Source organism: Dipodomys merriami, unplaced genomic scaffold (assembly GCF_024711535.1).
Source record: "Dipodomys merriami isolate MVZ:Mamm:240054 unplaced genomic scaffold, mDipMer1.0.p SCAF_5, whole genome shotgun sequence".
NCBI lineage: Eukaryota > Metazoa > Chordata > Mammalia > Rodentia > Heteromyidae > Dipodomys > Dipodomys merriami.
In genome coordinates, this window is record NW_027206068.1 from 12,904,462 (window position 1) to 12,921,580 (window position 17,119).

Consider the following 17,119-nt stretch of genomic DNA (forward strand, 5'->3'; position numbering starts at 1 on the left):
TAGAGCTTTAAAGCTACCTGTTGCTGGCTTGCTTGTATTTCTGTTCTTCACATATGTAAGCCTTCTAGGATACAAAGCTGGGAATACACCATACCAAATTAAGTACCCTCTAAATTAATGATACCACCCTAATACAGGCTTATATTCATGTGTTCCTAATTGTAATGAGAAAGTCTTAGTGTTTCTAACAATGCTGTCAATCTTAACTGTTATCCTTAAATGCTGTATGCAGTTTAATCAATGGCCTTTTTTTTTTCTAAGACATCATAGCTAGTTTAAGTCTTCTGTCATTGCAGATGTGACCCCCTGGAGCATGGGAACCAGGCCAATAGATGATGGCTTTTATCATACTTAGCTATCCAAACTTAACAGATTCTACTATTTCCACTAATTTTCTATTTTAAAATTGGTCCCAAGTATGTTACTGGCATGGACTCTCACCTGACCTGTCTGTTACCCCTTCCTAGCTACTCGAGACAGATCTGAGGATTGCAGTTCAAAAGTAGCCTGGGCAGAAAAGTCTGTGCCTTATTTCCAGTTAACCACCACAAAGCCAGAAGTGGAGCTGTAACTCAAGTGGTAAAGTGCCAGCCTTGAGCAAAAAGTCTAAGGGATGGTTCCCAGCCTGCTGCCAGCATAAAAAAACAAAAAAAAAAAAAACCCAAAATCAACCAATCAAAAAACTTATTGGAACAAAGCCCCACTTGAACAATCCTTATAATAGACTATCAGACTACCAGCAACCACCTCTAACTACACAATGACTTGCACTGTTTTAACCATGCATATCTGCTCACACCTTGTTCCCAATTCTCCCTGTTTAACTTAAGGTCGATGTCTGTACCTCTAAAGATGTAGCAGATGGCTGAGGATGTTATCTAAAGTGCTGTTTTCCTATGGGTGCCAAGTCACCTCTATTATTTGTCCTTTTTTTTTGGGTCTGTTGTAGGGCTTGAACTCAGGGCCTGGGTGCTGTCCCTGAACTTTTTTGATCAAGGCTAGAGCACTATCACATTAAGCCATAGCTCCACTTCTGTTTTTCTGGTGGCTAACTGGAGATAAGAGTCTCAGGGTTGGGGCTGGGATGTTGGCTCAGTGGTAGAGTGCTTGCCTCACATGCATGAAGCCCTGGGTTCGACTCCTCAGCACCACATAAGCAGAAAAAAGCTGGAAGTGGTGCTGTAGCTCAAGTGGTAGAGCGCTAGCCTTGAGCTGAAGAGCTGAGGGACAGTGCCCAGGCCCAGAGTTCAAGCCCCAGGACTGGACCAAAAAAAAAAAAAAAAAGTCTCAGGGACTTTTCTGCTGGAATTGGGCCTCCTCAGATCTCAGCCTCCTGAATAGCTAGGGTTATAGGCATGAGCCATCAACACCCAGCCTGGGTATATTAATCAAGCACCCTTCCCATATTCAGGCACATTTAGCAAGTGAGCCCTTTATTTGTAATCTTCTTAGAGCTGAAAGGGAACGGCAAAGTTCAATTAGGACCTGAGGATGCCTGTAATCAATTGCTAGGACCAGGATTTGCCTATATGCTTCTCTATATTTCTTCACTGAATCAACAATGTTCTACTACTAAAAGTAGGGCTTTTAAAAGGGATTCAATCTCTATGGGTGGGATTAGGACTTATATTAGGCTTCAGAAAACAGGCTTGTTCCTTTCCACTGATCCTATGAGGACACAGCATTCATGGTTTTTGTTGTTGTTGCTATTGTCATTTTTCTCTGCCATGTGAGCATGCAGCAACAAGGTACCATCTTGGAAGGCTGGAAGGAGTTCAGGCACTCAACAGAACTAAAGCAAACCCACACCTTGAAACTTCCACCTTTGACAACTATGAAGAATAAATTCCTGTTCTTTATAAATTACACAGGCCCAGATGTTTTCTTATAGCAGCAGGAAAAGACAAAGACATCAATCTATAGGTAGTATAGGGAGAGGAAAATTCTAGGATTTTACTACTGTTAGGTGGAGATAAGTTCTTCATAGACTATATCACCAGTTGAATCCTTTGTGGACTGACTCCTTTCCAGATATGATCTGGCTTACATACCTTTTCTTAGGTAATGCTATTTACATTAAAAAAAATCAGGGGCTGGTGATGTACCTCAGAGTACTTGCTTAGCCCTAAGTTTGATCATAGGGCTTACACATAAGCTTTAAAGAGACAGTACACAATGAGAAAATTATTTAATGTTTTTCAGTTCTGCTCATGATTACAGTACCAAAAAAAAAAAAATCACCCCTTGCATGATGTTTTTGTTTTGTTGTTTTTTTAAACCTGGGAGGTATGTTTTGTTTAGTTAGTCTTAAGAAAAAAAACTTTAGTTATATTCCTCACGCACAATGTGTGTGTATGTGTGTACTTTTGCTCTTTCATATAAATCACACAGAATAACTTCAAAATCTATTCTTAGGGTTGAGGGTATAGCTCGGAGGTAAAAGTGCTTACCCAGCACACATAAAGCTCAAGTTTGATCCCCTAAACCACAAAAAAAACTAAAAAAATAGAAAAGCTATTCTAGTCTGTATTTAAAATTACCCTTTAGATACTTAGGAGTTCCATAGGTGGAGGTTTTAAAGGAATTCTTCCCAGCGTAAATTTCTTGGATTGATATTGCTCCAGTTCTTCCACTGTCAGTTGATCCCTGGGTGTGAATAATTCATTCTGTGTAGTGATGATGACATTTGAGACTGGGAGAGAGGTGGAAACACTGCTGCCTCCGAAGATGTCATTAGGTTGCTTAGAAAACACAGTGTGAGACTGAGAACTAGGACTACCAAAGCCAGCCACGGCACTGCTGCTTCCAAAGGCTGGAGCCCCTATGGGGCCTGCTGGAATTCCTGAAAATCCAGGTGACTCAAAACCAGAAGCCGCAGGGCTCTTAAATGAAAATGCAGCTGCAGATGTGACATCAGGTTTCCTGAATCCAAAAGCTGGAGTAGAAGCTGAGACGGCAGAACTGCCAGAGGGGACAGCTCCAAATGCTGGAGGACTACCAAACACAGATGGGCTTCCAGGGTTGGCGCCAAATCCAGGGCTTGTTTTAAAACTAAAGTTCTGAGCACTGCCACTGCTGCTGCTATTCATGGGAAAACCTACAAAAGACAGAAAATGGAAACAACAATTTGGAAGAGTAAAAAAAATGTAGCCACAGGACCCTTTTCTCGTACGTCTGCCATGTCTGGAGACTGAGAAAGCGGCTCACTGGAAGAATGAAAATGAGAGGTCAGAATGAACCACTACACTCCAATTCCCTGTTGTTTCTGCTACTGTGCATTACTTGCACCCACAAGAAATCTCAAGGACAACAGTGATTTCCCCTTTGTTTTGCCAATCTCTCTCACCAGAGTTGTCATCTGACAGCTTTACAGCGACAAAATTCTCAAAGGTATTGCTAACACAGCTGCGTATTCCTATGAAACTCCTGAGAAAAATTCTTAAAGTGTACTTTTTTTTATTTTGGTGGGTCATGAGGCTTGAACCCAGGCCTGGGCACTATTCCTGAGCTCTTTTGCTTAAGGCTAGTGCTCTACCACTTTGAGCCATAGTTCCAATTCCAGTTTTCTAGTGGTTAAATGGAGATAAGAGTCTCATGGACATTCCCACCCAGGTTGGCTTTGACCTGTCCTCAGATCTCAGCCTCCTGAGGAGCTAGGATTACATGTGTGAGGCACTGGTGCCTGGCTCTTAAGAGTGTACTTTTACAACCTGAGCTGAGTGCCTTTTAAAACACATGTCCATCCTGGCCTGCTTTCTACAAATGTTTCTGAGGCTCCCTAATGGAAGTTGGCATTAATTGCAAGAGTGATTTGAAATGGTGATTCAGATTTTATAACCCAAAAGTTATGAAATTTTACTTCTCTGAATCAGTGAAGTCTTGCATTGCTTTATACTTACCTGATGCCCCAAATGTTCCTACTTGCCCACTTCCAAAGGGTGGGCTCACTGGATTTGCTCCATCCTTTGTATCAGAGAGCTTTAAAAAGAATATGCAAATAATTAAGTGCTTTATGAAGAATTCTTAAGCAGCTTTGTACATACTTTACAGCCAAACTCAAATTTTAAAACATACATTTTAACATTAAATGTGGTGTTCAATGTTTAACATGGAAATATGCCCATAGTAGGTTGAACAGAATATAAAATATAATACCAATCAAAATATGAATATACATAAAAATATACATCAAGAAATAAATAGTGCTGGGCAGTAGTGGTTCACACCTATAATTTTAGCAACTTAGGAGGCTAAGATCTGAGGTTTGAAGACAGCCCAGGCAAAGAAGCATGAGACTCTTATCTCCAAGTAACCAGTAAAAAGCAGCAAATGAGGGTGTGGTTCAAGTTGGGGGAATGTCAACTTGAGCAAAAGAGCTAAGCAAAGCTGGGCTCCGATGGCTCACACCTGTAATAATAGCTACTCAGGAGGCTGAGATCTGAGGATCGAGGTTCAAAGCCAGCCCAGGCAGGAAAGTCCATGAGACTCTTATCTCCAATAAACCAGTAGTAAAAACCAGAAGTGGTGCTTTGGCTCAAGTGTTAGAGTGCTCACCTTGAGCTGAAGAGGGCAGGGACAATGCCCAAGCCCAGAGTTCAAGCCCCACGACTGACCGGGGTGGAGGTGGGGAGAGCTAACCAAGAATCTAAGACCCCCTGACCGGGGTGGAGGTGGGGAGAGCTAACCAAGAATCTAAGACCCCCAAGTTCAAGCCTCAGTACTCACACACAAAAAACCAAACAAAAAAATGAGGGAGACTATCTCTGTCTGAGTAATTATGGATGCTTTTAATTTTATACTCTCTAAATTTCTACAAAGAGTTCAAAATAGTATAATAATAATTTTCTTCTGTGTGTAACTGAGATTTGAGTTCAGGGCCTTGACATACCTCTAGCCCATGGGGTGAAAACATATGTATGTATATATGGGCAACTGCTAGAGTACTAGCCTTGAGCAAAAAAGGCTCAGGGACAGTACCTAAGCTCTGAGTTTAAGCCCCAGGACAGGCATCAAAACAAAACAAAACAAAAAAACCTCAAAACTTCTCAAGAGTGAAAGAATGGGTGAGAACAATTGGAAAACATTGTAAACCTGTGTGGAAATGTAACAATAAGACTCCCCCTTGTATTGATATAAGGAAAAAACAAACCAAACCAAAACAAAAACTTCACTTGAGAGCTCGTAGCTTATACTTGCAATCCTAGCTACTTGGGAGGTAAAGATCAGGAGAATTGTTTAAGTCAAGGCTAGCACAGGAAAACATTTGTTGAGATCCCATCTCAACTAATAGCTTGGCAAAGTAGTATATACCTGCCATCCCACCAATATATATGGGAGACTGAAATAAAAAAAAAAAGACTGGGCCAGGCTAATCTGGGCAGAGTCCACAAGACCTCCAGCTCTATAGGAAGGCTGTACATAGTGGCACATATCTGCCATTTTAGCTACAGTAGGTAGCATAAGTAGGAGGATCATGGTTCAGGCTGGTCTAGATTCAAACTAATACTCTAACATCAAATAGTGCAAAAGGAGCTGGAGGTATAGCTTAGTGACAGAACACCTGCCTTCAACAGGCATGAACTCTGAGTTCAAACCTCAGTACCACCAAAAACAAAAACAAGCAAACAAAAAACCCCAGCGACAAATAACTTCTCAGTGTGTATTAAGGTTATAGCTACATTTATCAAGAAAGCTAGATAGTATTTTAGATAATATTTAGACTACTTTCCTGTTTGAAAAAGTGGATTACAGTATTAAAAGTTCACCACTAAAATTCATTAAGCATCTTTTATTCCTTAAAAATATTCTTAGGCTTTTTCACCTCCACTAAGCAAAATTTTAATGCCCTTTTCAAGGAACTTTTTGCTGACTCCCTCCAAGATTCTCCTAATTAAGCAGGTGGAATTCTCATTTGGAAACTCCAATATACACACATACACACATACACACGCACACACAAATTTGAACACACTTATAGTCCTCACCATAATCAAGATCAGAACATTATTGTTAAAAATTTCTCTTTGTGTCTTCCTAGTCTTTTCTTACTTTCTGTCCCAGGCGACTGTTCCACAGCTAACACTAATAGGTAAACAGATAAACAAATCATAACATATGCATACAATGCAATGCTCTTCAGGAAAAGGAACAAATTACTGACACATGCTTAGCCAGCTGAGGATGGAAGGGCCGGAGGAGAGAAGCAAAGAACAAAGAACTTCCAGTCCTGAGGGAGGTTCTGCAGTTCCTTAGACTCAGCCCTATCTCATCAACTCTAATTAATGTTGAGGGGCCCAGTCAACCTTAAATTGTTCATTTCTTACCTAGGGATATAATATTTCCAAAAGTCCTACTAAATTCAGCTGACATTACAACTTGGGGCTGGAGACATGGCTCAAGTCAGAGTGCCTGAGTTCAAACCCCAGTATTGCCAAATGGTATAACTGAAAGCTTTCACCAGGAGTCTAGTCAGGACTATGTATCCTGGGAAACAAAGGGGACCCCTAACCTATGGTTAGTGTCCTTGGGTCAAAATAGTACACCTAAGTCACCTAAGTCCCAATGTATATTCAGAGTATTTTCAAAAAATTTCCCTGTCTCCCACCCTCACCTTTCTCACCTTTACCCACACCTTTCCATGTGTGCGCGCGCGCGCGCGCGCGTGTGTGTGTGTGTGTGTGTGTGTTCTAGGGCTTAAATTCAGGGATTGTGTGTGTGTGTGTGTGTGTGTGTGTGTGTTCTAGGGCTTAAACTCAGGGATTTTGTGTGTGTGTGTGTGTTCTAGGGCTTAAATTCAGGGATTGTGTGTGTGTGTGTGTGTGTGTTCTAGGGCTTAAACTCAGGGATTTTGTGTGTGTGTGTTCTAGGGCTTAAACTCAGGGATTGTGTGTGTGTGTGTGTGTGTGTTCTAGGGCTTAAACTCAGGGATTGTGTGTGTGTGTGTGTGTGTGTGTGTGTGTGTTCTAGGGCTTAAACTCAGGGATTGGGTTACTGTTCCCTGAGCTTTTGTTTGTGTGTGTGTGTGTGTGTGTGTGTGTTGGTTCTAGGGCTTAAACTCAGGGATTGGGTTACTGTTCCCTGAGCTTTTGTTAGTGTTAGCTAATGTTCTACCACTTGAGCCACAGCTCTATTTCTAGCTTTTTGGTGGTTAACTGGAGATGAGTCTCACAGACCTTCCTGTTGGGCTGGTTTTGAATTGTGATTCTCAGATCTCAGCTTCCTGAGTAGCTAGGATTACAAGCATGTGCTACTGGTACCTGGCCAAGTAATTCCTTTTTAAATACAGATAACTCTAAATACTTGAATTTATATGGTATTTCCCAATTTTCAAAACTAGTACTATCAAAGTTAAAAGCTTTATCCTAAAAACTTTTTTTTTTTCCTGTCAATGTGGGGCTTCAGTTCTGTCCCTGAGCCTCTTTGTGCTCAAGGCTAGTGCTCTACCAGTTGAGCCACAGTGCCACTTCAGTTAAAGAGTCTCACAGGTACTTTTCTGCCCAGGCTGGCTCTAAATTGTGCTCTTCAGATCTCAGCCTTCTGAGTAGCTACAATTATAGGAGTGAGCCACTGGTGCTCAGCCTAAAAAAAACTTTTAAAAAAGCAAAATTGTACCTATTTTCTTTCCTCCTCCTCTTCTACTTTGGGGAGTTGAGATAGATTCATTATGTATTCCACCCTGGCTTCTGACTGATGATCTTCTACCTACAGTTTTCTTCTTTCCTTTTTCTTTAGTGTCAGTGCTGGACCTTGAACTCAGGGCCTGGGTGCTATCTCTTAACTATTTTTGTTTTTCTCAAGGCTCTCATCACTTGAGCAACTCCTCCATCTCTAGCTTTTTGGTGGCTAACTGGAGATAAGAGTGTCACAGACTTTGCAGGCTTCAAACCATGATCCTCAGATCTCAAACTCCTGAGTATTAGCTAGGATTATAGGCATAAGCCACTGGTGTTCAGCTCGGCCTGTTTCTAAAGTTCTATTATAGGTCACAGGTCACCACACACAGCTATCTCTATTGACTAAGGAACAAGAGAGAAAACAATTCTAGGATCTCCACTCTAAATGATACTGTGAAAATGTATGTATCCTAATTTTAACAGGTTTTTAAAAATTAGTTATACAGAAAAGGATTATTATACAGAGGAGGATTTCACTTGCATGTTCACATTTACAATGTATTACAATCCATCTCACTCCTTTATCACTTTTTCTTCCTCTTTCCCAAAACAATTTCAGCAAGTTTCACGTTCTATTTTAAGAGATGGACATAATCTTATCTCGATTGTATTCAACCTCCTGTCATCTAAGTCCTCCTAACTAGTACCTCCTCTTATGGAACCTGTTTCTCTTGTCCAACCCCCAACCCTTTATTGATCAATAGATCTCATTAAGGTTCTTTATGATGTTTTCATTTAAACTTGCATTATATTACAAAACTACTCACCCTCCATCTTTCTTTTTCCTCCTTTACTTCTCCTTCTCCTCCTAAATAGTCCCTTAGATTCATGTGCTGTTTATCCACATATAAAATTATGTACACAGGTATATACTTATGTTGATGTCCATGAATATTTATGTTTTTTGTACTTTACACTCCAAACTCAAAGTGAAATATCCTGCAAAAGAACCACCAATAAACTACTTCCCTGAACAACATTCAGGTACTCACCAGAGCTACTTTAGTCAAAGTATTTAGACTCTTCAATTCATTTATCCTATTCCTCCACTGATTTATTAACTGTTGGACAGAGGTGAGCTGAAGAGAAAAAACAAAAAGATTCTAACTCAATATTGAGTGGTTAATTTCTTCACATCATTTGCCAAAAATCACAAAAAGTTCATGTAACAGGCTTTTTTTGGGGGAGAGGGGGAAGGGAGAGAAGGCCAGAATGAAGGCTTGAACGCAGTGCTTAATCATTGTCCCTCAGTTTTTTCACTCAAGGCTGGCATTCTACCACTTGGGCCATACCTTCACGTCCAGGTTTTTGCTTTTTTTTTTTTTTTCCAGATAAGAAATCATGGATTTTCCTGCTTAGGCTGGCTTAAACCATGAGCTTCAAATCTCAGCCGACTGAGGGGCTAGCACCACAGACATGAACCATAGGTATGAGCCACTGTTCCAGCTTCATCTGTTTGGGGATTTTGTTTTTGGTGTGTGTGTATGGTCACGCCAGTACTGGGCCTTAAACTCATGACTGGGCACTATCCCTGAGCTTTTTTTGCTCAAGGCTAGGGCTCTACCATTTACCCATAGTTTATGTCTAGCTTTTTGGTAGCGTACTAGAGTCTGATGAGCTTTGCTGCCTAGGTTGGCTTTGATCCACAATCCTCAGATCTCAGCCTCTTGAGTAGCTATGATTACAGGCATGAGCCACTGGTGCCCAGCTTCATTTCACCTTTCCCTAGAATTCATAATGGCATCCATACCTAACAAATGTTCAGTAAGTGTTTATCAAACAATAAAAAAGTATTTGATTTCTGAGTCTGGAGGGTGGGTAATTTGTTATTAAAAACAATATTCCTGATTACCACTTACAAAATATATTATCAATTTAAGTAGCTAGCCAATTTCAAAGAAAATAATCTAGAAGACAACTTCTAAAAGTATTGACCTGAAAAAAATCAGCAGACTGCATTGCTGAAATACAAGCAAGCCACTACAAACACAGAACATAGTAAATGATAGCCAATTTACTACTGAAGTAGATGAACAGTAAACAAACTTACATAACTCTGTAAGTTATTGCTGGTTAAGAAGTTAAGGTACTCAAATCTCAATTCCTCTGGCGAAATGTCTGTAAAACCTGAGTGAGGAATCAGACCAATAATTGTGACAGTAATGCTTGAAGTGCTAAACAAGAAAATATGCTAACGTTGATTATCATTAAGATTTTCATAATCATAAGGAAAAAATTCAAAGTTTTCATTCTGATGTTTAGTAAAGTATAAAAAATTAGAATAGTTACTTGGAATAGGCAAGAATTTTCTAAAGCTAAGTGGAGCAGAAACAATAATAAGAGATTTATCAACAATACATTCAAACTTCAGTCTAAAACATTTCTGTCACAGTCTACAATAAACAAAACTAAAAGGTAAATGATGCCAGGCATGGTGGTTCATATCTGCAAATGCGAGTAAAGACTGAGAAGACAGTTTTGAGGCCAGTGTGGGCAGAAAAGTTAGCAAGACCCAATCTCAAAAAGTAAGTCAGATGTGTGGTCCCAGATGCTTGAAAGATCTAAGGCTATTCCTAGGCAAAAATACAAGATCCTACCTGAAAAACAGTTAAAAGCCTCCTCCCCCACAAAAGGGCTGTGGGTGTGGCTCATGTGGTAGAACACTTACCTAACGGTTCACTTACTGCAGCTTCACTGTATCATGGGTTTAAAAAAAATTTTAATTCTGTATTGCGGAGTTTTTGCTATTTTGTAAGATTCTGTGGTATATAGGTATTTATATAGTATTATTTTAATTATTTTTACCTAACAATATAAAAATGTTAAAGTTAATGAGATGTACAAGACACTATGTTGAAAATAAACTTTACAACTTGGGGGGAAGGGAGGAAGTGGGAGAAGTGGGGTGGGAAGGGATTGTAGGGGAAAAACAAAGAAAGAGGTAACAATGTTTGATAGGAAATGTATTCATTACCTTAGTCATGAACACTGTCCTCATAGTTATTGCCTATTCCTCCTAGGAATCTAACTTAAACCTGGTGATCAACCAAGTTTCTTATCTGAACTACAGAACACAGGAAATGATTTGAGTAACTACTTTCTTAATTTTTACAATGGTAGGGCTGGGAAGGTGGCTCAGTGGTAAAACACTTGCCTTGCATCCCTGGGTTTGATTCCTCAGCACCACATAAGCAAAAAGAAAAAGAGCCGAAAGTGGCGCTGTGGCTCGAGGGGTAGGGTGCTAGCCTTGAGCTGAAGAGCTGAAGGACAGCGCCCAGTTCCAGAGTTCAGGCCCCACGACCGGACCCCCCCCCCAAATTTTTTTTTTTACAATGGTGGAACAAAGGAGCATTATTCTAGCTGCATGAGAAAGGTTAATTTATGACTTATAATAGATGTCTTCAGGACCTCAAGCTCAGAGACAGTGCCCAGGCCCAGAGTTCAAGCCCTATAACCAAAAAAAAAAAAAAAAAAGTAGAAATGAAATTGTTTTGGGGAAGCGAGTAAAGAGAATGTGATAGAGGGGATGAGACTGTAATACATTATAAACATGTATGGAAATATTATACAAAATCCTCCCTTGTACAACTAATATATGGTAATGAAAAAGAATGGCAAAACAGAATAACAACAAACTGCCCTCCCTCACATTTGTTAGTGTTGACTTCAATGTCATTACAAGAGATCTGGATTATTAAGAAGCTATTATGCTCATAGTGAGAAAAAAGTTTACCACAATTCTAAGTGTTGCATGAAAGCTTGAATTTTACCATTGGCAATAAATGCTGTCTTTTTTTTCTTTGAAGTGACAGGCTCATTCCATTTATTTACTCATTTTTTTAAGAATATGTCTGCCAAATACCTAAGTCTAATAATCACAGTTGTCTTTTCCAATAAAGAAAGGTCTGGAAAAAAGAGGATGGCTACACATAGGCATTTTTCCCTTAAGACACATATCACACGTGAGAATGGGCAGAAGGTCTTCATTGGATTTACCATCTTGTCATATAGTACTTAACACATATACTCAAGTGACAAGACTTAACAAAATTAGTTATTTTTATTCCTTCATTACCTTCAAATGACATGTAAAATTTTTCTTTACTGCAACTACTATAGTCAGCTAGTAATTTGTTATCTGTGATTTAATTCACACTAAGATACAAGTGTAATAGTTTTACTTATCAATGCTTTTATACCAAAATACAAATGTCAACACAGTGAAAAAAAGCAATTGATATCTTATTACTTTAAAAAGATTTTTACTTATATAATTCGTAAAGAAATCTCAGGGAATGGGTGTCAGATTTAGCAAATAAAAATACAGGATGTCCAGGTAATTTCAAACATAATACATTATAAAACATGAGTATGTTTCAAATATTACATATTACACATATATTAAAATATTATTTTTGGGCTGGGTGCTGGTGACTCATGCCTGTAATCCTAGCTACTCAGGAGGCTGCAATATGAGGAATGAAGTTTGAAGCCAGCCTAGGCAAAAAAAAGTCTGTGAGACTAGTATCTCTAATTAACCAGAAAAAAAACCTGAAATGGAGCTATAGCTCAGGTGATAGAATACCAGCCTTCAGTAAAAGAGCTAAGGCACAGCGCGAACACACACACACACACACTACTGGTTTGTCTGAAATGTTAACTGTGTATCTAACATTTTAATTGGAACCATATTCAGTATCTACATTTTACATTCTGAGAATCACTGTTTAAGGCCTTAGGCATCAGCTTTACTTTTGAACTGATTAAGACTTAATACTTGAAGTACTAATATTTGAACTTATTAAAGGCTCATTACTATTTTATTTCCTGTCTAAAACATCACTATTTAAAATTACCTATTTACATTGTTTCTTGTTTCCCTTCTCCAAGACCTAAGCATCATAAGGGTGAAATTTTGTTTACCTAGATTACTACTATGTCACTAGCACTTGGAACATAGAACATGGCACAATATAAATTCACTAAATATTTGTTAAGTGAATAAAAGAATGATTAAAGCATGCTATAATCACAGAGAAAGAGGAAAGAGGAGATAGAGCTGAGAAAGAGTGGTGATCCTAGAATTCTGGTTCATAGATATCTACCATCTGCTAGCTATTTATACAATAGGACAAAGGCTCAGGGCTGCTCAAAGTAGGCTTGGAAAAGCCTGTTAGTTTAGGTTTCAGCCCAGAAAGGGACTAGGGTCAAAAGAAAATGAAAATCAAAGTGTTTTACAGAAATAGCATCTCTGTAGGTCATCTTCAAACATTATTTCCATGACAGGACTCAACATGTTTATGAAAAGTAACTATTCTGGGGCTGGGAAGGTGGCTCAGTGGTAGAGTGCTTGCCTTGCATGCATGAGGCCCTGGGTTCGATTCCTCAGTACCACATACACAGAAAAAGCTGGAAGTGGGTGCTATGGCTCAAGTGGTAAAGTGCTAGCCTTGAGCTGAAGAGCTCAGAACAGTGCCCAGGCCCAGAGTTCAAGCTCCATGACCAGCAAAAAAAAAAAAAAGTAACTATTCTTAGAAGAAAACACAAGAAAGAATGACTAGAACCAGGAAGTTAATGCTTTAATGGCAGGCAGGATCTGTAACTCTTTGTCTTCATTGCAGGCAGCCAGGAGATTAGGAAAGTTTTACATACTAGGAACTAAGAAAGCAGAACTTTTTAGGTATATGGAATTAGAACTGTGGTGGGTCTTCTTTTTACTATTTCTTTTCCATAAGAACTATATATCTTAAAAGAACTACTATTCTGGGGCTTGAAGTTAGCTCAGTGGTAGAGTGCTTGCCTAGCATGCATGAGGCCCTGGGCTTGATTCCTCAGCACCATGTAGGCAAAAAAAGCTTGAAGTGGCGCTGTGGCTCAAGTGGTAGGGCACTAGCCTTGAGCTGAAGAGCTGAAAGACAGGGCCCAGGCCCAGAGTTTAGCCTCCTCAACTGACAAAAAAGAAAAAAGAAAAAGAAAAAGAACAACATTCTCCAACCTCAATCTGAATTATTTTTTGAATACTATAAACAAGGTCTTAAGTGTCCTAATTGAAGCTAAGTTTGTATTTAAAGTTAATGTCTGTGTAATTATGATCTTGGTGTTAGTGAGACCCCAGGTTTGATTCCCAGACCACCAAACAAACAACCCAAAACACATTAATTTGAACTTAGAATTTAGTTACCTGAAATATTAGGTTTCTTTTTCATCGGTGAATAGGCAGAAAACATCCACTGCCCTGATGATTCCCAAACTTCCATATCTTTTACAATTCCTTCCCTGAAAAAGCAGGGGGAATGAAGAGTGGTTATTTACTTGCTCATTAAGATTTATTATTTATGAAATTATTAGTGAGACTATTTTGGCACTGGTCATGAATTTTACCACTAATGTTCTTTAGGAATACCATAAATCATCCAAACAATAATGAAGGAAAACAAAATCAGTACAGTAAGGTAACTAAAGTATAATTTTTAGAAAGATTGATGATATTGGTCATGAAGATTACATTATATTCTAGACTACCTGATACTTTGTAAAGAAGTTCACAATTTCTAATCATCTTTAGCAGAACTAGCCTTAGAGAAGATATTAATAGTATAATGTTATCATTAGAAAATGGAAAATGCATAATCAAGCCTACAAAAACATTCTACTAATATGGAAAAATATGTACTTTTAAGTGAAATAAAATCCAGAGGATACATAGCAAAACAGTAATTAGATCTGTGATAAGATCATGGGTAATTTTCTTTTCTTATCTGTTTCTAAATAATAGATTACTTTTTTGTGTATGCTGTTCCTGGGGTTTGAACAGGCATAGATGTTGTCCATGAGTTTTTGTGCTCAAGGTTAGTGTTCTATCACTTGAGCCACAGCTCTACTTCCAGGTTGTATTTTTTTTGGGGGGGTCGGGGGCGGGGGAGGGTGTTAATCAGAGTTAAGATTTTCATGGACTTCTGTGTCTGTCCTGGCTGGATCTGAATCAAGATCAGATCTCAGCCTCTTGAGTAGCTAGAATTACAGGCATGAGCCACTGATGGCCATCTTAGATTACCTTTTTTTTTTTTTTTTTTTTTTTTGGTCCGGTCGTGGGGCCTGAACTCTGGGCTTGGGCGCTGTCCCTCAGCTCTTCAGCTCAAGGCTAGCACTCTACCACTTGAGCCACAGTGCCACTTTCAGCTCTTCTTCTTTTTGCTTATGCGGTGCTGAGGAATCGAACCCAGGGCCTCATGCATGCAAGGCAAGCGTTCTACCACTGAGCCACCTTCCCAGCCCCAGATTACTTTTTTAAAAAAATCAACAACAACAACAAACAAACAAACTATAGGAGCTTATGGAAAATGGGCAAATTGGTAGTGATTAAAACTTTCACTTACAGAAGTTTCTTTTCTTCTTTCTGCTCCTCAGAGGCAGTTGAAGCAAATGGGTTCTGAGATAATCCAAAACATCTGTTCCTGCTAGTTGAAGTTCCAGAATCAAAAGAATTGAACGATGGTTTTTCTTGATCTCTGCTGCCTCCCCATGGTGTGGATTTGGAAAAACTAGATGGCTGGATGACACTGGAGTATCTCTGGCTGGTGCCATTCCATCCACGCCTGTTATTACCTAAAACAAACAATAACATCACACACTTACTGGGGACTTCTCTTTCAAATCTTAAATTACATTTTTCTCATTAGGTCTAGTTTAACCCTCCTAATGTTATCCTAAAATTTTAAACATATGTGCGCATTTTTCTGAGAGGTGACTACCTTTCATTTTCAAATGAATTTGCCACTTCCCTCAAATGAAGATTCTGACCTACATCGTTTGCTTCTCCCCCCAGAAAAGAATATAATAAAAATCAGCTTCTTGGTGTCTAGAGAGAAGATCAAGTATTCTTTAGGGTCCTCAAGGCGGAGTCCGGGGTCGCCACACGCGACTTCTCCCGACCACTACCACGACCCCCGCACACCGCGGCTTGGATTCATACTTCTAATTTTGATACTCACTGTTTGGCACTAGCATCGGGGGCCAAACCCCGGCCCACAGGTACTCGGCAAAACCCGACTTGCCCAACTCCGGGAGGAGAGCATCCGACCACCACGCAGAGCGGCGCCCGGTGGGCCTGGAGAGGGCAGCGACGCGGGGCCGTCCGCGTCACTGACCATAGCGGGGCGGCGCGACGCCAATCTGGGGCTCCTGGGGGGCAGACAGGGGGTGTCCGGACCCCACCAGCAGGACCCCAACGCAAGGCCGTTCCCGGCTGGGGCCGGTGGCCGTGGATAACGGGAAACGTCACCTGAGGCCTGTGGCTGCGGTTGCTGCCGCGCCCCGCCCGCACTCCGGGCTCCGGGGTGTTCATTCCAGCACCGGTCTCCAAAGCGACACCTGCCCTGAAGGAAGAATTGACAAATGGTCATTACGACGGCGTCGCCGGCGGAGCAGTCATCAGTTAGTTGGCAGCAGCCGGTGAGACCACAAGACTAAGCAACGGAAGACTTGGTCGCGCCACTGTGGCGTCATCGCCATGCGCCGGGAAAGGCTGTTCCCCTTTTGTCCCGCCCACAATGCAATGAGAAGCGTGAATTTTAGCCAATAAAAATTCGAGAAGGGCGGGACTGTGCTGGTGCGTTGGGCGCTGCCTCCAGAAAAGATAAACGGTTGGCCCGCGTGCGGGATGGAAATTAGCAAATTTAAGCAAAGGTTCTGAGGAGAGGGTTGGAATGGATTTCAGAGATCGAGTGGTTCTTTTCATTTGTAACTGCCGAAAAAGTAAAAACGGGGTGAAAAGTCTTGCCCAGCCAGTCGTCTGGATGAGTAAGGGGAGGAGAAAGAAGGCAGCTGTGAACAGGAAACACTTGGGACACTTTGCAACCGAAAAGCGCTTACAGCAGCCCCTATACCCTAGATACTGAGAATTCTTCAGAGTTCACGTAAATGTTGATATTTAAAATAGGATCAGAAAGTGACATCGATAAAGATGCACGTATTTATGAACTGATGTGTTAAATGGTAACTCCCTTTATACAACTACTTAACAATAAAATTTTAAAAAGATGCAAGATTTGAGCTTTAGGTGCCCTTATAACTATTGAGATAGCGTTGCTCCCAGGCCCTTTCATGGACCATTGCTACCAGATAAATACACTTTCCTATATATGTCTCCATCTATATCTTAAAGATATAATCTGAAATTTCAACCTAAGATCACAGGATTTGTATAATTTCTCTTCTTTGATAGTGTGAAGCTTGCTTTCCATTTTTAATAGTTTTTTTCCCCTGTATAATTAAGTTCTCTGTAGCCACTCACATTCCTGCAAATGCATGCTATGTAAGGACTTTGCTGGGCTCAGATACCTCAAATACTAGTGGATGAACTTTAAGGTGAGCATGATGTTTGTTGCGTGTGGAGGGATAGACACAGCTAGAGTTGAGACTGTCTTGGCAGAGGATGTGAGAGGATG

The 17,119-nt window shown here is 40.2% G+C and overlaps 1 protein-coding gene across 2 annotated transcripts; it reads right to left on the bottom strand.

Annotated features, from left to right (window-relative positions):
* Window positions 1-2,171: 2,171 nt before the first annotated feature.
* Window positions 2,172-16,178, bottom strand: Nup42 (nucleoporin 42). Of its 2 annotated transcripts, none has more exons than XM_069996099.1 (7): window positions 15,955-16,178; window positions 15,050-15,278; window positions 13,855-13,949; window positions 9,724-9,800; window positions 8,666-8,752; window positions 3,900-3,978; window positions 2,172-3,097 (listed from the first exon to the last, which is right to left on the bottom strand). In XM_069996099.1, the coding sequence occupies exons 1-7, from the start codon at window positions 16,073-16,075 to the stop codon at window positions 2,544-2,546; spliced, it is 1,242 nt and encodes a 413-aa protein (XP_069852200.1). In that variant the 5' UTR covers window positions 16,076-16,178; the 3' UTR covers window positions 2,172-2,543. The 2 variants fall into 2 exon arrangements, with proteins under 2 accessions (XP_069852200.1, XP_069852202.1); XM_069996101.1 differs by lacking the exon at window positions 15,955-16,178 and adding an exon at window positions 15,665-15,906.
* Between the last annotated feature and the right edge of the window lie 941 nt (window positions 16,179-17,119).